This window comes from Odontomachus brunneus, unplaced genomic scaffold, assembly GCF_010583005.1.
Source record: "Odontomachus brunneus isolate Ranch 3 - 2012 unplaced genomic scaffold, Obru_v1 Obru_scaffold_175, whole genome shotgun sequence".
Classification (NCBI taxonomy): Eukaryota; Metazoa; Arthropoda; class Insecta; order Hymenoptera; family Formicidae; genus Odontomachus; species Odontomachus brunneus.
Genome location: NW_022639625.1, coordinates 475,231 through 498,286, shown reverse-complemented (window position 1 = coordinate 498,286; position 23,056 = coordinate 475,231). Strand labels below are relative to the sequence as shown.

Genomic DNA, 23,056 nt, shown 5'->3' with positions numbered 1-23,056 from the left:
ATTGTACCAGTAATAATTCTATGTGTAGACAAGCGCTCCGTGTGCTTTAATTATCTTGTTCCGAGATGTAATTTATTGGATCGGAAGATGTACACACTATATGCAGACGGTTTTAAATAAATCCGATATCACCTGAAGGACTTTGAGGGACTTAAAAAAAAGTTGGATTTTTCCATTTACTCCAAAACATACAGATGCTGCTGTATAAAGTCTCACATCACTTTGTCACGTTCTATCTTAAACTATTCGTCTTAATATCCATTAAGCACTGTTTAATCGCGTCGAAACCCAACACGATAATCTAGAATAAGCTGCAATTAGTAATCGGTATTGCCTATTTACAATACAACTTGTACTTTCGTTACCTTCAGAATACCGATTTTTCTGTGTTCATCGTCCTTGATAAGCAGCGATATATCTTTGCAGCCGTCGCCAAGCGCGTATTCTCTCACATTGAATGTCGCAAAACTGGAACAAATTATTTGTCACAAAAAAAGGAATGAGTACGAGTGTTAATTTTCGTGTATAGATTCGTGTAAACAAATACTCCTATTTACCCGATATCCACGCATTCCTTAATCGACGTCTCCTCGGGTAACGGTTCGCTGACAACAACAAATTTAATGTTTGGGCTTATATATTCGGTCAACATAGCACACAAAGTATTTCTCTCGACGATGTGCCTTTTCTCATCTATCTGGAATTCTAAAATCGAAACGTTGATCTCGTGCAACTTTTTCAAGAATATATTTCTAAATTGTTTAAATATATATATATATATATATATATATATATATATATATATATATATATATATATTGTATGTGTAGCAAAACATCCGTATCTTGCGTATAAATTTACTTTTTCGAAAATTGAAGACAATCTCTTGATTGGCTACTCGCGGCTTTTCCATGGAAACTGTCTCCATATCCTCGCCGTAATGTCCAAGGAAGGAATATTCTACGAAAATCAAACGTATCTCGTCGTCTTGTATGACGGGGCTGTCATCAAAAAACAGCACGCTCACTATTTCTATGATTATCATATTCTTCTCAAATTTCTGGAAAGGATAAATGTTGTATTAGAATCACGTTAACTCGCCATATTTGCACAACATCACGTATACTTAAATATTCAGAGATTCACTTTCCATTTTTAATAATTTATTTCCATTAGAAATGTGCTATACAATGTACGATTTCGATATTTTATTCGCTTTCGAAATGGTGATCTCGCATTGCTATTTGCGAACGCTACTTTATTTCGCGATCCTCAACGTTACATATTTTTATGTTTATTTAATTGTTAATACTGCTTTAAACAATGAAAAAATATAATTCAGAAAAAAAAACGAAAAACAACAAAAATAAAATAAAATCACATAAAAAGTTAAACATAATAAAAGTTCTTCAATTCCAAATTAAACGCTTTTCAACCGCGATTTTAGGATTTAGGAGCTCGATATTCTTCCCGAGAATTTTTTTAATTTTCAATGTGAAATGGCAATAAAAATGCATTCGACGGTATTTGCTTTTTGTAATTTAACTTCACCCTTCCCGTGAAATAACTTAAGCATAAAACGGAGCGGTTTCGTATGCGAATAGAAGTGTCACGTTGATAATCCTGCACATTTAACGGTTTAGCTGAAGTGTTTTCTGGGCAAATAGTTCAGTTACTTTCACACAATTCTCACACTCTGCATCGTCGGCGTATGCGAGTATAATTAATTACTAATTGTACTGGCAAAAGTCAGCAGAGTCCTCTGCTTGTATCTCTCCCAGTTTTTGTCCGAGAGTACCTCGTGCATGTCGCGGATCGCGCTGCTTGATTCCTTGAGCAGGCCCCCGGTCTGTACACGTCCGGAATCTCAATCACTTCCAGATAGACATCGCATTCGCGGATCACTAACGCGTCGAGTCGCGTGCGCTTTTCGCGTAATTGCTTAAATGCTGAACGGATCTTACGTTTGTGATGATACTCTTAAACTCGCTTACGCTCGGCAACTCCTCCAGCGTATGCTCCTTTGATATCTCCTTCCTATCATCTGCCGCTACTTCGGGATCTGGTCTAATTAAAGTCGTTTATACAATTTTCATAATGATTTAAAGAAGATAGAAGATATCGATCGATATCGTTTGCGCGTAAGAACGACGCTGCTAAATGTGGAAGTTCTCCCTCTCTCTCTTTGACTAATAACATTGTCGCATTCCGCGAAGATTACAAATTACGAAGATGGATATCTTTCCGATAAAATAGGAACAGAGGGAAGAACGCAATAAAACTACGGGGAAGTCTCACCTCTTCCTTATCGTATATTTATCATTCTCCTCTTCTAACTCGTTCGTCTCATCGACGGGCGTAGAAGAGAATTCTTCGTTATTGGAAGTGACGTAATTATTCTCGTCATCCGAGTTCGTTGTTTCATATAAAGAATCTGTGATGATTAGATGATGTTAAATACTTCAGCATTTTCAAGACTCAAAGATATTTAAATCCAGTAAACATTGTGTAACAATAACATTTTACGTTAATGTTATAATTTTCCTTAACAATGTAACTGTTATGCACGACATATGAATAGGAAATTATAGCATTAATGTTGTTATGTTTAGGTTTATTGAGAAGAGACCTGCTAAGGCTTGAAAATATCTTAAGGCTTGATAAAAATGCGAGTTCTTATTTTTATTAAAATTCACTCAAGTCTATTGGCGGCCGAAGGTATCGATTGTCCGTTAAAACTGCGGACTCGCTATCCTTCCGATCCTCGGATATTTTCACTTGCGCTGGAAACCGTGCATGAAGAGTATCTTGTGGCGCAGTATCTCGCAATGAAGCTATGCCGCATTGCTCCTTAAAAGCTTCGACCATCTCAACGTCGCAACTCAATCGAACCCAAAGCGATAGTTGGCCAAAGTTGACGCCGTAGGTGCAAGAAATGATGCTGTTCACTGGCACGATATAGTGCAGCTTGTTCTGCGGATAATCTAGGATATCCTTGATGGAGACCCTCGCTCTGGCAATCGTATATCTCGTGTCATCATGACGAACGACGTTCACTCGGAAGGCCAGATACTCCAACAGCACGTTCTTGAAGAAGGAGGAGAGATCCGCGATGCGATACACGGAGGAAAAGTTAAAGTTCATATTCGGGCATCTCATTGCCATCGTGTATGCCGTCTTCTCATCCCAGATATCCCAGCTTATGTAAAGGTAGAGATTACACAGGTCCTCCTCTCCCGAGATTTTTGAGGCCTGATGATCTCAACAAGTATATGACAATACAATCGTTATTTTTGGATAATCAAATCCATGATCAAAAAATTCTACAGAATTCAAAATTTGTATTCAGAATTTAAATTCAAAGTTTAAATTAAGAATTTGAATTCAGAGTTTGAATTCAAAAATTTTAATTTGTCATTATTGCATGTTATTAAAACGTATGGATTGAATAGAAACGATAAATAATTATACAAAATACTATACATAAAATGTCATTGATCGTCTCGCGGTACCAACCGATGTAGAAAGCTGCAGTTGTGACACGTGAATCTCGATGAGACCTTGCTTATCGGAAATTAACAGGGGAAAAGACTCCGCTGAGCCAACAGACAGTTGCACCTTGTCGCCTAGACATTTGCTTTTGCAGGCTGTCCGCTTTTCCCGTTCAGTCGGCGAGTCCTTCTGTTTCCGCAAGTGGCACATCAGATCACATCTAGGCAATAACGAAGTCTTCACCTTTTCCGTCTGATAAACGAAAGCCATCGATGTTATCGCCATGCTAGAGTCCCATGTGTCGCTAATCAGAAAAATTACACTTGCTTACACAGTCGTTATCATCACTGACATCACGGTATGACGATTTTTTCGACTTGCCGTCAATCACAGAACAGCAAGTGACTTTGTCCTGTGTTTCTTTCGTGCATAATTCGATGTTTCTCGTTGAGACGACTACGGGTTCTTGCGGAATGTAACTTGGGTAACAATCGGATTCTAAATTCGCGAGACAGTTCTTGACGTTACTGCAGTTACTGCTCATTCTCGCGCTTTTGTGAATACGTTCGTCGATATCCACGAAGTCTTTAGTGTTGCAAGCTACTGTTTGCTGGTATTTGCAGGGATATGCCTTTCTGTTCGTTCTAAAATCATGATTATTGCTCTTCGTAGCAAAATTATTATTAACATCGATCAGCGTATCCTCGATAGTAAAAACTTGACGTTTCAAAGATGTTCTTTCGTCAACGTTATTCAACGACAGATATTCGTGCAAAACTTCCAATAACATTAGCAGGATTTGGCTCGATGCCATATTCTCCAAGATCGCGAGTCTTCCCTTTTGTGAATCCTTCTGCACGAGATTCGGCTCATCGCAAAGCGTTTGAGAAGGTATTTCTCCGTCGCTGTAATAGATAGTCATGATGATATCATACGCAATGACATTCTGATCCTTTATATAGTATTAATTATGTGTCGTTAAATAATTAAATTTAATCCGTAAAATATAATACGCCGTCAAAGATAACCCTAACGGTATACTATAGCATATATTGTACAAACTGATTACAAAATCGCATACATTTATTTAAATAAATATATAAAATGTCCTATTAAGATACGAAGAAATCGTTTCATATCAGTAATGTTCCTGAAAATTTCATATAAATTTAATCAAGAACATCACGATTATTTGCAATAATTCATGAACACGTAAAGGGTTTTCGATAATACGCAAATTATAGTACTGAAACTTGCATACAACATGTACATATACATACATCTGCATATTAACACGACGCATAAAACTTAATCAATGTTCCCGCTATATGTTCGTATTGTATAGCGATAAATACTATTTTTGCTCACGTACATATAGATATGCTTGAATTTACAAAATATATATTTACTATCCGACAATTCTATTATTCTCCATATCAGAAATTCTTATCCTACAATTTCATAATATTATCTCTAAAAATTAGAGCGTAATAATGTGTTCCCACAATTCAAACACTTCCAATTATTGTTTCATGATAACTCGACTTGTGAGACATTCAGTCTCTTAACGTCAACATTCCAGTTCCCCGAATACTCAACGTGAACTTACGAGATCCTGCTTCTTTCGTAAAAAAAAAAAACTGACAATTCTAAACAGACTATACGTCAACAATTAGAATCACCAAACAATAGCTTCTCAAGAGGTACAACTTGCCTGTGCCTCTGAGTCTGTGCTACGTCCAAAATGTCCGTATACTCTTCCTTCTGAGTGATCATCGATGTGTCTAACGGCGTGCTAATTTGAGCTTGATCCAGCAACTTCAATATTTTCTCCCGTGATAAACTGTTCGTCTCATGATTCGTCTTTCTTTCCTTCACCGGCGACTGCAGCCGCGAATTTATCTTCTCTTCAGTCTGCTGAATTGTCATTACACTCTGCTCCCTCGTGTGGATAGGTGTGGTTATCGTCTGTACTGATTTAACTGACGGCTGCCAACTTCTTCGAGCGCTGTCAACGGCTTTTTCCAGCTGCGTGACTTTGTCGTACATCTCGCAACATTTTTTGCATTGTTCTATAGAAGCGGAATGGGTTTGCTTAGACGTATTCTCTTCTTTCTTACTCACTAGGCTCATAGACGCGTCCGACGGTACCGTTATTGCAACGTCGCGTTTTTCATTTTGCTTATGAAGAGACTGAAAATACAAATGCAAAATTAAAAATCTCTCAAACATGATTTGATCACATTCAAATACATACGGACGTACTAACCGTTAATTGTACCGTCAAGGTATCTATGGTTGCCTGCAAATCCTGAAGTTTCGTAAGTAACTGTTTATTGCTGGCCTGTAACGCTACGATATTGGCCTGGTCGTTGTTGAACGCTGTTCTCAAGGACTGTTGTTCGTGAATGTTCTCAGAAAGTTTTTTTTTTAGTTCAATATTTTCCATCTCAACTTGACCGTATTTAGAGCTGAGGGCGATAAGCTCGTTGTTATGTTGTTGCATTATTTTTATTTCGTTCGTGAGATCCCGTATCTGTTCCTCCTTCTCGCGCAATGCGAGTTGCGAATTCTTTGCTTTCATCATCTGGTCGTCCATCTCGGCTATGCGTGTCCTCTCCGACTTGAGAACAGCGGCAATCTCTTGGTTGTCCCTGATTTCGTGATAAGAACTTCCCGATTAAAAACGTCTAATCTTCAATTTCTTTTTGTTATAATATTTGAATTTTATTTAAATATTTTGAAGATATCTTTCGTTTCTTTATCAAAGAAAGCACGCACATAATATATTACAATTAGAAGATGTAACTTTCATCCCATATAAACAAATTTGTCAGATCTATTAATATATCATATGCTTTAAGAGAGATAAAGAGAGAGATAATGGTTATATACCTCGTGGTTTGCTCGATGGTAGTTTTCAGATCGTTAATTTCGGCAGTCAGCGCGACGTTCTTGTCTTGGGACGTTATTAACTTCTCATTCAGCTGATTCATCTGTCGCCACACTCGTATGTACTCGACGTTGTCCGCTACCTTCTCCCTTTGACTATTGGCCGAGTACAGAGCCAATTCCTTCTCCAAGTCTGTTATACGACATGCCATATCTTTCTTCTGTGTCTCTAACTTCTGCGAACAAAAGTTGGACGCTAAGCGGAAATTATTACGCGTAACATTAATAGCAAATTATTGGACAGAAAAAAATATTATTTTTCTGCTAAGAAAAACGTTTACTCAGTTTACTTTACTTCTTTTAAGTAATGGTTATCTTCAACAAAGAATATTTTCTTAATAATAGTTTTAAAATATACTCATTACAAATTTGTAAAAAGCTCATTATCATGTACTCAAATAAGGAATTTCTTCTCTTTAGAGGAATATTTAGAAGAAAACTCTTCAGAAGAAAACTTTATTAAAGAAAAAATTAAATTTTTATTTTAATTTAATATTTGGGTGATATTAATAATATATTTTTTAGCGATCCTGATATTATGTTATAATTCTTTGATTTACTATAACCTATGTATTAGCTCTTAAAAACTCTTTATTGTTATTTTCTTTATTAATTATTAGTAAAGAGCCTTATAAAGAGTTCATTGATTTAATATTCTCGATTGAAATACTGAACTTATTAAGATTCCGAATATTTTAAGCAAATTTAATATTCATAATAAACTTATATAATAGATTTGCGAATATATGCATTTATGAAATACTTGAAACAAGTAACTTTTACTTCAATGTAGCACCTATTTTTCTGTGTGTATAATCGTTCGAGCGTAATAGCGTAAATCGTAAAAAACGTTGTTAGCCTTTGCTATTTCAAGATATCCGTTATTTCCGTAAACTCGTTTCGTTCTGTACTCATGTAGGATAACATTGATCGCAAAGCTAAATCGAGTGAATGGAATAATTCGCGAAATTGAGGGTGCGCAAGCATCTCGAACTTCAAAGGAGCACGGTCTTACCTCGATCTTAACGAGGTAATTCCGTACATCGCTGTCATCGCGCCCTGCGTCAACGATGCACTGACAAGACGGTGCTCTCGAGCGGTTGTTCTCACTTCGACATGTCCTAAAAGAAGCCGGTTTCATCGTGTATTGTGACACAATGAGTCATGGTATGGATCTGCATGTATGTGTGTATATATCAGTATACGTAGTATCGTGCTTACACGAGCCCGGAAGACGTTGGCCTGACGGGATTACGACTGCGCGATGACGATCTACCGCTCATTGTGTGACTCAACAATTGATTCCTCATCACCGTGATTTTCTCTTTCAGCTGAAACCAAACAGTTTTTTAAATTATTTATCCTGCAAAAAAGAACTATATCAACTTTACGTTGTAGATAGCAGAAAAATCTTAAATATGTCTAAAACTAGAAGGTCTTTTAAATGTTTATAATGTCTGGGATAAATAATGAAAATGAATATTTGTAATTTACAAAGAAAGCTACTTTAAGCTCAAATTGTTGATCGTTTATCATTAATCTTCTATACATGATCTTTACTGTAAATACTACTAAGGAAATGAACATGGTTCTTCCGTCGTCCGACGGAATCCCGTTATCGTCGAGAAAGGAGAAATCACCGTTATTATTAGATAGTCTACCTTAGCGTTTTCGTGCTCGAGCGCGGACATCCTGTTCTTATCATTGCCGGCGACATCTAATGACAATCCATATGATCTTGGATTACCGGCCAATCTAATTAACTTCGTACCGAGCCTCTTGATCTTGTCTTCCTGGCAATTGTTCAATTTCTTCAGACTGCTCGCTTCGTCAAGCAAACGCAGATATTTGTCCTCTAGCTCATAGCGATCGAGCTTGCAAATCAGATGACGTTCCCTGGGATCTTTTGTATTTCAAATATATTATTTATATGTGTACATTCGCATATTGGATATGTATTTAGTTAGAATGGAATAAAAATAACATTTATCCAGTAATCTAAACAACATACAGAGAAAAATATCATTCTATAGCTAAGAAAAATGATTATTCAGTTTCTTTTCCTTCTTTTAAGTAATGGATTCAACAAAGGATATTTTTTTTTATAATGGTTTTAAAATATACTCATCGCAAATTTAAGACAAAATTATTATCATATATTCAACAGAAGTATTTATTTCCTTTACAAAAATATTATAAAATTTTATCAAAAAAAAGTTGGTTCGCGCGCGACTCTATGTAGTAATAAATAAACCGAATTTTTCTTTTCATTTATCTTTTCAATATTCTTGATAAAACAGTTATTAAGATACAGAATATATCTTGAATAAATTTAATGCTTGTAATAAACTTATGGTAGATTTGCGAACTTATAAAATACTTGAAACAAGTAACATTTTCTTGAAGGCCGTATTTTTGTGTGCACAAATGTCTAAAATACGTTTCAGGAAAATCTAAAAGATGTTTAAAACAAGCAGGATATTTTTTAGAAATCTCTAAAGCATCCTTCAGACATTTATACTGCTTAAGTGATACTATTTATCGATTTTGATGTTCTTACAATTAGAACTTCGCCAAGGTACAAACCTATAGCGCTTATCAGTGTGTCCGCATAAGAACCTTCCTTTACAGGTAAAATATCGCGGTCTGGGTCGTCTACCATTTTTAGTTAAAATTCTGACTTCCACTTTCCGTTACAACCAGCAAGTGTCGTGAAACGTCGACTAACGCAGGAACGCTGGAAATTCGACGTATATAGAACTTTTAGACAGACGTGAGGTTATAATTTGACGATAAAAAGAAACAGCGGGAGAGAAAAGCACATCAATTTTCATTGCGTTTATGATACGTCTCTCTCTTAATTCTTATTCTTACCAGAAACGATGATTGTTTTACCGGACATCACATTATGCGTTTATTTACAAGAATAATTACCCACTACACGAGAATATTAAACATATTCGAACAATTTTAATCCTATACTGGCTGTTCGCGAATAGGAGAGTTCGAGCGATCGAGCCTGCTCGATTTCACGCTGACTTCAGACCGCACCGTTCAAAATGACGATTCGTCATAGCGATAAGGTTAAAAATAAGTTTACGTCGCGCTGACTAGAAGTTCATCCGTAGGAGAAACGCGTAACGATACATCTGTGCGTGTGATACTGCAAAAGTAAGGTATGCATGCTGCTCTTGCATCTCGCATGCATTAAACTCAGACAAAAATGCATATTTCCCGCGACAAGTTTTCAAAATAGCGGCATTCGCAGTCAGTTGCAATTCGCAAAGCACCGACAGAAAGCAATAATAATTAAATCGAATGTCGATGTTAATTGTCGACATTAAAAATCGATGCGAAACAATAACGAGTGTAATTCGAGAAGCACACAGTGGCCAGGCACGAACGACAGTGACAATGTTTATCGGTAGTTATCATTCTCGCTGCAGATTCCAGATAAGCGCGATATACCCTCCCCTTCGGATTCTGTGCACTCGCTTGTTTATGAGAGTGAAGGACTTCAAGAGAACAAACAACGTGATTCACTCTCGATCCCCATTCTGTATGAATCATTTCCGTACAGAACTCTCAGGGAATCGTTGAAAAGATATTGGCCACAGAAACGAAGAACAGAATGCATGTTCCTTATCGGGAAATGATGGCTGATCTGTGGAGCTTCCGAGGACAGAAATAATAATAAAATTAATCGACTATTGAATTACTGACTAAACAATAGACTAAAGCCCGTATTAATAGCCATCACTTGAAACTTATCTCACGTGAGATATTTAGATCTAAATTGGGGTTGGATTAGAATTTCTTTTTTACTTGAGTCATATAATATATACGATATTACATTTGTAATCGCGATATAGCTAAAAACTCACATCTATCTCAAATTCCAATCTGAGTCTTATCAAGTTTCGAATAACGACTACTGATATGGATCTTAAGGCCAAAATTGCACTAACGATTGGCGATAGATGATTGACGATTGAAGATTGGAACTTGACCAATTGGAACAAAGCAAGCCAAGGCTGAAGCTTGTTGATTCGTTAAAATTTAATCTTTAATTGTCAATCGTCAATCGCCAATCGCTAGTGTGATTTGGCCTTTAGGCCCGCTTGTACTAATCGAGTGGTAAAGTGATTGATATGCTAAACCGTATGTCTACCTTTGTTTATTTAAAAAAAAAACCAAACCAAACATATGATTTAACTGTTAATTAGCTTACCAACCGGTTGATGCAACCGAGGCTTAAACCCTTACTCTAAATCCATTTTCAGCGATATAAGTGCATTTAAATATGCTTATAAACAAATCAGGAAGCATATAAGTTATATTTACAGACAAAAAGAAAGAAGCACTTTTATGGATAAAAGAGAATTCAAAATAAGGACCCAAGTATGATTTCCAACGCAATGAGAAAAAATATGCCGCAGTCTGACATGAATATCGCGCATATTCGAGGACAACATAAGATTCGATAATCGATATGTACTCAACTTGTATCCGCGTTACATTTTGCATGTCATTTTGCATGAGGCGACACAGCGGAATATTTCTCTATCGTCGGTAAAATTAATCGCACGTCCTTGTGCCGAACAAGTCAAGTGCGTAATTACAGGTGCACTACGCTAGAACGGTTCTAGTGACCTAGAAAATAAGATGATAAAGATAAATTCCACGAGGATTGAATCATCATCCCCATAAAACGTTATATTTCAAATCGAATTTCGACCGCCGATATCGATTGCGGTCGACGCTATTATCGCATCTTCGCCGCGAGAGTATCGTTCTCACGATACGAGTCATCACACGGTGACTCGAACGTTCGAGGAAAGTGGCGCGGCCGCGGAAAAGAGGTCCCGCGGCTGGAAACTGTTGCGGTGCTCGCGAGAGGGGCAGAATAGCGGGGAAGCGGAGAGAAAGAGCGAGCAAGAAAGGGAGGCAAAGCGCGAGAGAGAGAAAGAGCAAGAGAAGCGCTCGCCGTGGCAGGAACAATCGGGTCGCGTCGCGTCACCGGGTATACGGAGCACCGCTGCGAGCGGCACCACGAGACCAGGCACGGAGCCACGAATTTGGTGATCCAGCACAACCTGACCCACGACCACCGCACGTATACCCTCGCTTTTGACATCGGCGGCGGTGGTGGCGGCGGCGGTGGTAGTAGTAGTGGTGGTAGTGGCGGCGGCGGCGGCTGCGGTGGCGGAGTGTGCGTGCCAGTGGGAAAGGTAAGATGGCGGCGGACGGAGATGCGGTGATTCCGGATCAGGAAAAAGTGCGAATAGTCTCGGATTTTATACTGCACTCGCCGCCGGGCGAGTTCAACGAGGTGTTCAACGATGTGAGGGTCCTGCTGAACAACGACAACCTGTTGAAGGAGGGCGCGTCCGGTGCGTTCGCACAGTACAACAAGGACCAGCTCACGCCTGTTAAGGTACATCGTCGTCGTCGTCATCGCACACGATCGTCGGCGCGGTGCTTCCTCGCGTCAAGCGCGCACGACTCCCTGGGAAATGGTGCCCCGCGGCTTCGCGTGTCCGCGCCGCGACTCGCGTGCGCCCCGAACTTCGCTCACTTTCTTCAAATATATCGATTGTGAGGTCCGCGAGGCGCGACCACGGTGACCTTACGTGCACACACTCTCTCTTTCTCTATCGGCCTTCTTATCAGGCCCTCCGGGATCCGCTCGGATAACGTTGAATCGCCGATCCGAAATCGCCGAACGAGGACGCCCCCTCTCCGCCGTGTCGTTCTCGCCGAGCCGGCGCCGAGTACGTTACTTCGTGCCAGGTTATAGAAATTTGCCTTTCCAAGCTGGTGAAAACGTTGCGCCCGTGGCTGATTACATTGTTTTCCAGCATGTTACCGAGAACTTATTCTTTACGACCTTTTTTTACTTTCAATTGACAGTCAGGGATCTCGTTTATTTTGGAAACTAGCACAAATCAGCTGAGGTTAGGCATTGCCCTGTCTGGGGACAATGTCACAGTGCCTTTTACACTCTCTACGAATAGCTTGTTTCACAGTATTTAAGATTGTAACTGATGATCTATCCAAGTTCTAACTGATCTTAACTGCCCAAGTTCTCTTTGCATCAAATCACAAGTATATGCAAAATTTTTACGCATTAGTATATCAATTAACATGTAGAGACAAGCTTATTGCTTTTGTGTACAGATATTTCAGTGAAAGTATCAGTTATGAAATTGTATCATGAAACTAAAGAGCAATGTCTCAGTTATTTTATTTACAACAAAGCTAATCGGAATATAATAATTGTAAAGTATATAGTAGCTCTCTAAGTCCCTTGTAGTTTTTATATGCTTAAATTTATAAACTGTACAAAGTATTAAAACTGTCTTTCTCTTCATACACAGATAGAGGGGAGCGACCACCCAGCACTCATAACAGAACATAATGATCTGGGTTCTCAAAGGTTTTATGACACGCGGAGTAAGCAAAGTTTTAAATATGATCACTTGAGGAAGGAAGCACAAGATTATGAACCTTACGAACCAGATCCTGTAGCGGAACCTTGGAGGTCAGCCCTTCAAGAGGAAATAACGAATTATACTCAAAGTCATTACAGACATGGCGCTTGCTCAGTTTTCGGCAAATCGCTTGGAGGTAATTCTACACTAAAAAAAATGCCTGAGAATTTATTTACAAGATATAAAGTTTTATTTCTGAAATAAGGGGAATTTATTTCAGAAATAAAATATAGTTATTTAAAATATAGTTTACTTCTGCTAATAAATTTTATATCTCACAGATTTTTTTTCTCGAAGTATTATTCGATTCAGTTGTAATTACTTAAAGGAACTTGAGATATGCAAAATCGAAGGGCACTGAGTAACATCAACTTTTATGCAGGAAACATAACGCTAACGGCATGCATAGAGGATCATCAGTTTCAACCTAAAAACTTTTGGAACGGCCGCTGGCGTTCGGTATGGAGCATAAGTTTTACCCCGAATTCGGATAACGCCGAGTTAAGAGGTAGCCTCAAAGTACAAGTACACTACTACGAGGATGGGAATGTACAGTTGGTCAGTAGCAAAGAGGTTAAGTTGAGCCTGCTGATCTCCAACGAGAAGCAAACGGCGAAGGACTTAATACGGTTTGTCGAGGAGTCAGAGAACGATTATCAAACGGCAATCTCGGAAAACTATCAAACGATGTCCGACACCACCTTTAAGGCGCTGCGAAGGCAACTGCCAGTAATGCGAACAAAAATTGACTGGAACAAAATTGTTTCGTACAGTATTGGCAAAGAGCTTAAAAGTCAATAGAAATAGATTTTTTTATATAATAATATTAAAAGAAATAATTAAAAGGAAAGCGCATTTTGCTGCATGAGTGAAGTCTGGAGGTGTGATGTGCATGGGAGCAAAATGTAACATTATTGAATAATGTCTGATTAGAGACACTCGACTCATGCATGCCACTCAAGGTTCCTCTCGACTCCGTATTGTATGTTGTTATAAGAAGCAATAAAAAAAAACAAGGTTAAAGGGAAGCCAACACTTTCGGCGTTGTCAATTATATCAAAAAGTTTGTTACTTTCAAATCTGGATTATATATATATATATGGTTTGTCTGAGTAATTTTACTTAAATTCTTTCGGTACGTGACAACAACGTTAATGAATGGCTTGAAAACAAAAACTTTCGCATTGTTTCAATTGAGCGCCTCGATTGTGTAAACATTTCGAAAGTAATCGACGATGGAACCTTCGTGTAAATCGCGTTGTTTTTTTTCGCTTCGTTAGCTCTTCGTATCATCTTTCTCAGAAACGATATCCATGATATTCGCATTGTGCAGCATAGTGCAAGGTATAATCTTTAACTTCGAATGGACATGGGACGATAAAAGTAACTGTCGAAGTAAAAGATCTATTCACTATTTATAATGGGGTATTGGGGATCCTTGCTCTTATGTTAAGTGATTAAATTGAAGTTGAATTCAATGTGTTGAATAACTTGAGATTGTGAGACACACACAGATAGCGAAAATAAATTTGATCTATAATCATGTAGACTTGTGAGAAGTAATGAGAGCAGATGGAAGCAGTTTCTCAATTAAAATGCAAAACTTGTAAATTCCTGCAAAACTTTATCAAGAAGATAATGACATCAGTGATAATCGACGATCGTGTTTACTCATTACTTTTTATTTGTGTAACGTATTCCTTATCTTTTTCTAAGAGGTACTTATCGCAAACGAGAGACAAATTAGCGCAAAAAATGTCAGTCACTGAGGTTATTATATTCGACCGATAATTTCATCGATACAACTACATCGATCTGCTCTAGCACAATTTATCTATCACTTGATAGTTCACCCTGACTCGAAGCGAGAAATTGTTTGAATCGTTACGTAATCATGTTCGCGATCCATCTCTCAATCGAGCACTCAGAACATACGACTTGTATACATTTTTACTTTACCAGCGCGATTGTGAAACGAGAGTCTGTATAACGCAAAATATTATACAATACAACAGAAAGTTTTCTTACGGATGCGCCGATGCGATAATAAAAAATAGAGAAATTAAGAGTTTACATCAGGTACAAGAAAAAAAAGGACCTCTTTAGACTGATTCGTTTTGAAGAAAAAGAGAAATCTCCCGTAACGATTTAAGCCTTAGAGCACTTAAAGCAGCGCGAGTGACCACATGTAGCGCGTGTAAAAATTTGAATGACATACACTGATTATCATTGCGTTACTTGTCGATACAATATGCTGGGGCCACGGGTGATGTCAAACGCATAATATATCAAACGTAATACAAAAGACATTAAACGTGTCTATGATTTACCAGTCTGGTAATGAACACCGTTTACGTGTGTGTTCATACCGTTCGCAATACGCAAAATACGAAAGCGAAAAAAAAAGAGAAAGAAAGAGAAAAAGAAACATAATTCTTAACACAGATATCGGTGGGCGAGGCCTACTATTTTTATCCGACTTTATATTTCATAAAAGTGTAAGTCTCTATATACATTTTTGTTAAAATGTATTGTTTTATAATAAGTATGTCTATTATATATATATAGATATATATATAATGAATACGTTGCAAAGTTTAATGATACTGAAAATGAAATAAATGTTAATCATTGCAACACTTGGTTTCTAAATTGAAATACATCATAGAGTAATAGCCGTACGCGCGACGATCACATCTCTCGTGTCAAGCAGAAGCGTTGGGAAGTATCTCTTGGTGCTATCGCTTACTACACACATTACACAGCCAGACGTGTACGCGAGATAAGGAAAACAGAAGAAAACTAACAAAGTACATTGATACATTGTACATTGTAGAATGTAGCCTATAGCCTGCTGGAGCCTTAATCTGTTCACTTTACGTTGAGGGAATAGGGAATTGCGGGACAGGGGATCGGGGATGGGGGAATACTATGTACATATGTTATTTGGATGAATGAATGCGACGATGCGCACCACCATTTGATTCTTAATGCAATAGGATTCGAAACGTCTGTGTAATATTATTCGTACTTTGTAAGTTACATCGTAATTCAAGGCGTCATCTCTTCAGCCACAATATAAGATGGCTTTCTCAAAGAGGCTGGAAGGGAGAGAAAGAGAAAGAAAGAAATGCAGATTCTTGCCATTGATGCTTGTGGACGTTAAACAAACGTACAGATAAAAACAAACAATAAATTGTCTGTTAGCACATGCGAGACGCAATAACGAAGTTACTTCTGTAAATACGGTCGCACATACATTATTACTCGAGTCGTTGTTTGTATTACGTATGTAAATTACAAAATGGAGTGTTGAGGTTTCGAATCTTGTCAAAACTCCACATACACACACACAAAACATAGTTGCCTACGATATTGAACTAGGTATTACCTACAATCGAGTGTATCGTAACATAACAAACGCATGTCCTTATGTAAAAATTTAAACACAGAATACATTTATCAGTTAAATTATGTATTATTGAATGTTATGATTGATTAAATAAAGTGATATGACACTTTATACTTGGGCTCTCAAGTGTGGGAATGATTCTCCCTTGAAAATCTACTGTGGTTTGCATGTGTGTTAATATATGTTAAGCAAACAGTCAAACTGCTGAGCAAATTTTGTATAATTTTTTTCTATACAAATTACATGCACGGTGACGACAGTGTGTTAGCTATCTGCATTTTCCAGGAAAAATTTCAAATGTAATTTCTGTTGGTACAAGATTCATGCATTATTGCTATACTTTTTCTACTCAAATTTCTACAATAAATTGTCTACTACTAAATTGTCTACAATAAACGACAAGCTATCACATATGTGCCCCATCTCTTTATTTTAATCTATTATCACAAATATCACCGAATGACTGGAATATAACTTGTATACATTAAAATTTGCATCCTGTCATGTTCATGTATGACAACTACATTATATCACGGTCCCCATTATCTCTTGATAATACGGTTTGCTTACACAATAACGTGAAGCGATGTATTGTTGCAGTTACTATTATTGCGTGTTTTTTTAATCTTGATCTACGTAAACAAACATATCAGTGCGTGCACGCATCGACGTGCAACTCTATCCTGATTTAAAGTGCCGCGAAGAAACAGATACGTACCTCGATTGGATCGTGTTCGAATACACAATGCGAAATGCGAAAAACAAATATCCAGGCACATGATTACACGACGAAGAAGAATGAAGCTGCGAACGAAATTTGACGTTCATGAGCAGCCATCTATGTTTACACACCGGCCGTTGCTAAATGGCAACCACAAACGCCGACACCGACGCCAAGCACGTGATTCGAGACACCTTTTTGTTTGAACCAGAAACAAGCCTGAGAGCGGCCACCAGCTTGATTTTAGTGGCCAAAGCTAGGCACATTTTCGAAACGCCATCTAACAAAGTGCGGCTTTACTACGTTCGTTAAGGTACCTTTACATGGGAGCATCGAGCGTCGAGCGTTAAAGCGATAGCCAATCAACGTGTCACTTTCCGCAAGAACTACATGTATACTTCTGGGACCTGATACATTGATTGGCTAACGTTTTAACGCTCACGTTGGAACGCTCCCATGTATTGGCACCTTTAGGCACATTTTCGCAGTAGTATTGGCTCCTGCACACAGGACGCGGTAATGCTTGCCGCGCGGCGGAAGTCTACGCGACAACCAATCAATATGTTGTTTTTCCATAAGAGCTAGAAGGTTATTACGGAAAGCAGCATATTAATTGGCTGTCGCGCGAACTTCCGCCGCGCGGCAGCATTACCGCGTCCTGTGTGCAGGAGCCATAAGGGTGCATTCCCACTTAGCGCGTCGCGTCGTCCGAGTTAAGCCAATCAAATCGTCCCATTTTATGCGTAACTTTACGCCGATTAAAATGGACGATTGATTGGCTTAACTCGAACGACGCGCGCGTGACGCGCTAAGTGGGAACTCAGCTTAAATCCCAATCTACAATAGCCCCTTGTCCACAACTTTGCTTTAATCTTTAAGCCATAATAAATTGACCAACCACAGTCGATTATTTTAAAAATAATGAACTGTGGTTGGTCAATTTCTTACGGCTTAAGAATCAAAACAAGGTTGAGGACAAGCCAAGGACTGCGTTCCTTTTAGGCGCTCACGCGCTGTAAGCGTCATTCTATCTTTATCACTCATCAGATGCGGAAAAAGATAGAGTGACGTTTATAAGCGCTTAAAGCACGTGAGAGCCCAAAAGGAACGCACCAATGTGTAGCGTTGCCCATCATGGAGGTAAAAGTAGAACTAATCAGAAAGTTGCCCAAAATATTGAAGGCAGCCATTGGCTTTTTCCAATTTTGGGCAATTTTCTGATTGGTAGCTATTGTGCATCCAGCGGAACGCTACACCTTGTATATTTCCACCATTGCTCCGTACATGTATTCTTCTATGGTCTATATAGTTTGCACCAGAATTGAGCATTTACGCATAAAATGGCTGCGTTCAGCAGAGAAAACTGCTTTGCAACTGTTGTAAAATTCGTGAATCTGATTGAAGTATGCTCTTAATTTTGGTTAAATCCAAGAGCATGTACCAATCAGATTTACGAGTTTTACAACAGTTGCAAAGCAGCTTTCCTGCTGAACGCAACTATTGTTACATTCTACATTTACGTGTAGACACGTAAAATGTATATGAGATGTCATCTATAGCTGCATTCGGCATTGTAAGTCGAAGACGTTGGATTGCTCTTTTACCTCGAAAATGCACAGAAGTGATATACGAGATCTTGTATCTTTTTCATTTCTATGTATTTTCGTATATTATGTATTTTTCTATGTATTTTGAGATGAAAGAACAATTCGACGTCTCCGATTTACTATGCCAAACGTAGTTTATATAGACAATGAATAATTTATGAATGTTGTTTTAATAACATATGACTTACTCAAATTTCATTAAGTTCCTGTTTTTATCTATCTTAATGTAAATTTATGAACGTTCCCAACAAGATGTTTCCAGATAGATGTCTTAATAATATATTATCAACGTTAGAAACATTGCATTAATTAATTTCAACGCATTAAAACGTTATTAATACATCTATCTGAATTATTTCCTAAACAGGTTCTAAACTACTGACTTCTTTTATTAAATTTATTAGCTACAGAGAGTTAAATTTTCCAATCTGTCAAACGTCATCCGAATGCACCCGTTGGAGTGAGAAAGATACTAAAGTGAAATAAAAAGAGAGAGAAAGCATCCAAGTGACGTTTTAGAATGCTTATTATGTGCATACATAGGCTGCGTTCGCTTTGGGCGCTTACGCGCTGTAAGCGTCATTCTATCTTTATCGCATTATATGCGGGAAGAAGATAGAATGACGTTTACAACGAATAACCACCCAAAGCGAACGCAGCCATACTCTCTCCATTTATGTTCAAATAGAACCGCGCTCTGACATCACTGCGTCAACACGTGTTGCAAGTTGAAGACGTCAAGAACACCATCTGTCGTACGTGGTAGTAATATCTTTGTCGATCACCCGTCTGCAATTGCAACCACCCTGCGCTCACCTCCGCCATCTCCGTGAATGACTTCGACGACAACGAGCAGGATATTTCGCTGTGCCGTATTTACTAGTCGCATTCTGTAGAAATTCGAGTCTGGTACTCTCGCAAGAAATGGCTTATAACTTTCCAGGAGTACCAGCGACCGCTATGCCGCCCATGGGTGAGTATCATTGATTTATCTTAAAGCATCATTGCTTCGATATTTATTCTCTTGCGGATTGCATCCAATGTTCCATTTTGAGACACGAGATTTAAAAAGTGTGTACTTCGCAGGCATGGGACCGATAGGCCCACTGGGCATACCTGGACCACAAGGCTTCATGGAGCTTGCTGGTCAAGGGTTCCCACCGCTGCCACCACCCATACCACTGCCTGGAATGAATGACTCGCCTCTGGAGTTCAGTACGAACAAGAATCAGCCTCCAGTGGTACGGGAAACCTCAGACGATAGTAACGACAGGAGAAACGACAAGAATGACAACAGGAGAGATCGAGAGAATAGGGATAACCGAGAAACACGAGACACCAATAGGAGGTATTTAATTTCTATTTATATCATTTTGGAATATATTAAAAGGATGTTGAATTGAGCAAGTGTGAAAAAATATGTATTGTTTGTAAAATAATAAGAAAATTACATAAAATATATATTTTTCATAAAATCTAGAAATTAATAGGCCAATGTACATCTAGTCGTCAATATTGGCAATTAGGGCAATTTAGGGATTTAAAATTGTCTGTGAAAGGATAAACATTTCGTTTAGTAGTGTAAATATGTGATAAAAGAAAGTTTTGTCCTTATAATATGTACTATGTACAAAAACAGTTACCACTTTCTACTGTCAAACTGTCACTTTTCTTGAAAATATGATTCTTAATATTTAAAACCCTTTTTTTGTTCTTGTCTATTACAATTGAAAACAATGTTCTGCAAAAAATTTTCCTAGCTAGAAATAAAACCTTTTATAGATAATTTAAAGTGCTACATCAATATCTATAATTAATCTCATAGGTTCTTATTCTGAATTCTCTTTTATTGATAAGAATACTTTTTTTATTGATAAGAATACTTTTTTTATTGATAAGAATACTTTTTTTTATTGATAAGAATACTTTTTTTATTGATAAGAATACTTCTTTTATTGATAAGAACAAATATAACTTATAAACCTTCTAATTGGCTTATAAATACATTTAGAAACACTTTTATGAATAAAAGAGAATTTAGGACAAGGGTTTTACTGTCCTATCAGGCCCATAAATATTTACGTTTGCAAAATATATTTGTAAATTTAATTATAGCTTGTATGTGTCTTGCGAAAGGTCAAGAAGTGAACGTAGCGACAGACGTGACAGAGATCGGGAACGAAGGGATGAGAGAAACGAACGCGATAGAAGGGACGACCGGAGAATTGAAGACAGAAACAACGGAAATTCCTCGAAAAATAACAACGCTCATTCGAACAATTCGAATAACAACGAAATTCTGTCGTCGACAAACACAAATAACACGCCAAGTATAGGTACACAAATAGAACCTACCACCAGTGTCTGGGGTATGGGAGTGGGTTATCCTATGATGGGTATGGGTCCCATGGGACCAATGGCGCCAATGATGGGCGAGATGGCATTGGGGCCGCACATGAGCCATACTCACGGTTACAATCCGATGGGCATGAGTATGATGTCGCACGACGGAGGAATGATAGGCGCCCAGATATTGAGTGAACAAATCATGACAGACGCGGCGCAGATAATGACCGCGAGCTTGCCACCGCCACCAACAACGCCTCAAGGTACCAAAGAAATTATACATTGTAAGAGCTGTACATTGTTTCCACCGAATCCAAATGCTCCACCACCCACTACGCGAGAAAGGCCACCAGGATGTAGAACAATCTTCGTTGGAGGTATATATATTTGCAAAGCAAAGATAAATGCATATTTATACTTAATAGCAAAAGTAAGATCGAACGTGTAAGAAAAATATTTATTTCTTATTTATTTATACAGCTATATTTAATATAAATTTAATCGCGCGAACTGTTTGTACAGGATTACCTGAAAATATCACAGAAGCTATAATACAGGAGATATTCGAGCGATGCGGCGAGATCACTACTCTACGTCTCTCCAAGAAGAATTTTTGCCACATACGCTTCGTTCTGGAAGCTAGTGTCGATGCAGCGATTTATCTGTCTGGTTACAGGGTGAGAATAGGATCCAGCGGCGACTCTGCAAATACCGGCAGACTGCACGTAGACTTTGCTCAGGTTTGTCACTCGGCTCAAATTGTTTAAAATTACACTACATTTATATCTAATCTAATTATACTTATTTATATGATCATTAACATACAGGGTTGGCAAAAAGTCCGGAAATGGTCAAATATCTCGAAAAGGATCAACTGAAAAATATGTAAGTATCAAAGTTGTAGGGCTTAATAAAATGTATCTAATGATGGCTAAAAATTTGACTTTGGGTGGAGGACGAAGATCATACGAAGGTCAAATTGAATTTTTTAAAATGGACCCCCCACTTTTTATTACATATTCTTGTAGCTTATTTCAAGGGCTTTCCAAAAACCTATAATAAAGTATTTTTTTTATTAGGCATATTTAGAGTTATGAGGCTTGAAAGGATTTTGGTCTTTAACTGTTTTTATTTCGTAAAAACGTATCACTGTCTTCTAAACGGTGGATTTAGAAATAAAATTGCGATCAGGATATGCAGCATAGAATGTGTAGATCAGTTACTTCTTCGTATGATCTAATATGGTCTCCAAATTTTCGATAAAGAAACAGCATTATCTTTTCTTTATCGGTTAACATTTTTAAAAAAGAAATTTGAAATTGTAGTTGGAAAAAGAAAGGGAAAAGACAAAGAGTAAGATGCGAGAGAGCACGACTCGTTTTTAAAATACAAAGATCGAGAAGCGTTATCGTGAAGCGCGGGTATGTGCGAATTTTGACTGAGTACGTGTGATATTACGTCGTGAATGAATAACCGCGTTCGATGCGAGCGAATGAACTAGGCTGGGAGTCTAAAAAACATAAACACAAAAGAAAAACAAGAATAACTTTGTTTTTCGTGTCTCGAGCTAGACGATATGACTGGCTTAGTTGTTCATTCGCTCTCATCGAACACGGTTATTCATTCACGTAATATCACACGTACTCAGTCGAAACTCGCGCATACCCGCGCTTCATGATAACGCTTCTCGATCTTTGTATTTTAAAAAAACGAGTCGCGCTCTCTCGTATTTCACTGTCTTTTCTCTTTCTTTTTCCAATTACAATTTCAAATTTCTTTTTTCGAAAATGTTGACTGAAAAAGAAAGAATAATGCTGTTTCTTTATCGAAAATTTGGAGACCATATTAGATCATACGAAGAAGTAACTGATCTACACATTCAATGCTGCATATCCTGATCGCAATTTTATTTCTAAATCCACCGTTTAGAAGACAGTGATACGTTTTTACGAAATAAAAACAGTTAAAGACCAAAATCCTTTCAAGCCTCATAACTCTAAATATGCCTAATAAAAAAAATACTTTATTATAG

The 23,056-nt window shown here is 37.9% G+C and overlaps 3 protein-coding genes across 5 annotated transcripts in view; 2 read left to right on the top strand and 1 right to left on the bottom strand.

The window, feature by feature from the left end:
* Positions 1-161: 161 nt before the first annotated feature.
* On the bottom strand, positions 162-17,273 carry LOC116851407 (uveal autoantigen with coiled-coil domains and ankyrin repeats protein-like). 2 transcript variants are annotated; one of them, XM_032830765.1, is made up of 17 exons: positions 17,069-17,273; positions 9,031-9,181; positions 8,106-8,347; positions 7,666-7,775; positions 7,460-7,565; positions 6,388-6,620; positions 5,762-6,146; positions 5,207-5,685; positions 3,824-4,397; positions 3,517-3,744; positions 2,697-3,252; positions 2,299-2,434; positions 1,965-2,067; positions 862-1,060; positions 558-705; positions 366-468; positions 162-301 (listed from the first exon to the last, which is right to left on the bottom strand). In XM_032830765.1, the coding sequence occupies exons 2-17, from the start codon at positions 9,104-9,106 to the stop codon at positions 233-235; spliced, it is 3,747 nt and encodes a 1,248-aa protein (XP_032686656.1). In that variant the 5' UTR covers positions 9,107-9,181; positions 17,069-17,273; the 3' UTR covers positions 162-232. The 2 variants fall into 2 exon arrangements, with proteins under 2 accessions (XP_032686656.1, XP_032686655.1); XM_032830764.1 differs by lacking the exons at positions 162-301; positions 366-468; positions 558-705 and adding an exon at positions 9,319-11,097 and having other exon boundaries at positions 1,043-3,252.
* LOC116851409 (F-actin-capping protein subunit alpha) lies at positions 11,343-16,461 on the top strand. Its single transcript, XM_032830766.1, has 3 exons — positions 11,343-11,881; positions 12,825-13,074; positions 13,321-16,461. The coding sequence occupies exons 1-3, from the start codon at positions 11,681-11,683 to the stop codon at positions 13,737-13,739; spliced, it is 870 nt and encodes a 289-aa protein (XP_032686657.1). The 5' UTR covers positions 11,343-11,680; the 3' UTR covers positions 13,740-16,461.
* A 2,104-nt stretch (positions 17,274-19,377) lies between the features above and the next one.
* The window catches only part of LOC116851413 (ecto-NOX disulfide-thiol exchanger 2), a 10,182-nt gene continuing 6,503 nt past the window's right edge, over positions 19,378-23,056 (top strand). Inside the window, exons 1-4 of one of the 2 annotated variants that reach the window (XM_032830772.1) lie at positions 19,378-19,651; positions 19,765-20,026; positions 20,794-21,401; positions 21,547-21,764. In XM_032830772.1, coding sequence (XP_032686663.1) covers positions 19,603-19,651; positions 19,765-20,026; positions 20,794-21,401; positions 21,547-21,764 — 1,137 coding nt within the window. In that variant the 5' untranslated portion in view covers positions 19,378-19,602. The remainder of the gene's footprint in view (positions 19,652-19,764; positions 20,027-20,793; positions 21,402-21,546; positions 21,765-23,056) is intronic. The other variant, XM_032830773.1, reaches the window with a different exon arrangement.

What these genes read in the sequence shown, in the direction of transcription:
- LOC116851407 (XM_032830765.1), bottom strand. Translation starts at nt 9,106, where the DNA reads ATGGTAGACGACCCAGACCGCGATATTTTACCTGTAAAGGAAGGTTCT. An exon ending in TCGAGCACGAAAACGCTAAG is followed by an intron (nt 7,776 to 8,105) that starts GTAGACTATCTA and finishes GTTTGGTTTCAG; the next exon opens with CTGAAAGAGAAAATCACGGT. An exon ending in TGTCTTCAATTTTCGAAAAA is followed by an intron (nt 706 to 861) that starts GTAAATTTATAC and finishes TTTCGATTTTAG; the next exon opens with AATTCCAGATAGATGAGAAA.
- LOC116851409 (XM_032830766.1), top strand. Translation starts at nt 11,681, where the DNA reads ATGGCGGCGGACGGAGATGCGGTGATTCCGGATCAGGAAAAAGTGCGA. An exon ending in ACCAGCTCACGCCTGTTAAG is followed by an intron (nt 11,882 to 12,824) that starts GTACATCGTCGT and finishes CTTCATACACAG; the next exon opens with ATAGAGGGGAGCGACCACCC. An exon ending in TTTCGGCAAATCGCTTGGAG is followed by an intron (nt 13,075 to 13,320) that starts GTAATTCTACAC and finishes ACTTTTATGCAG; the next exon opens with GAAACATAACGCTAACGGCA.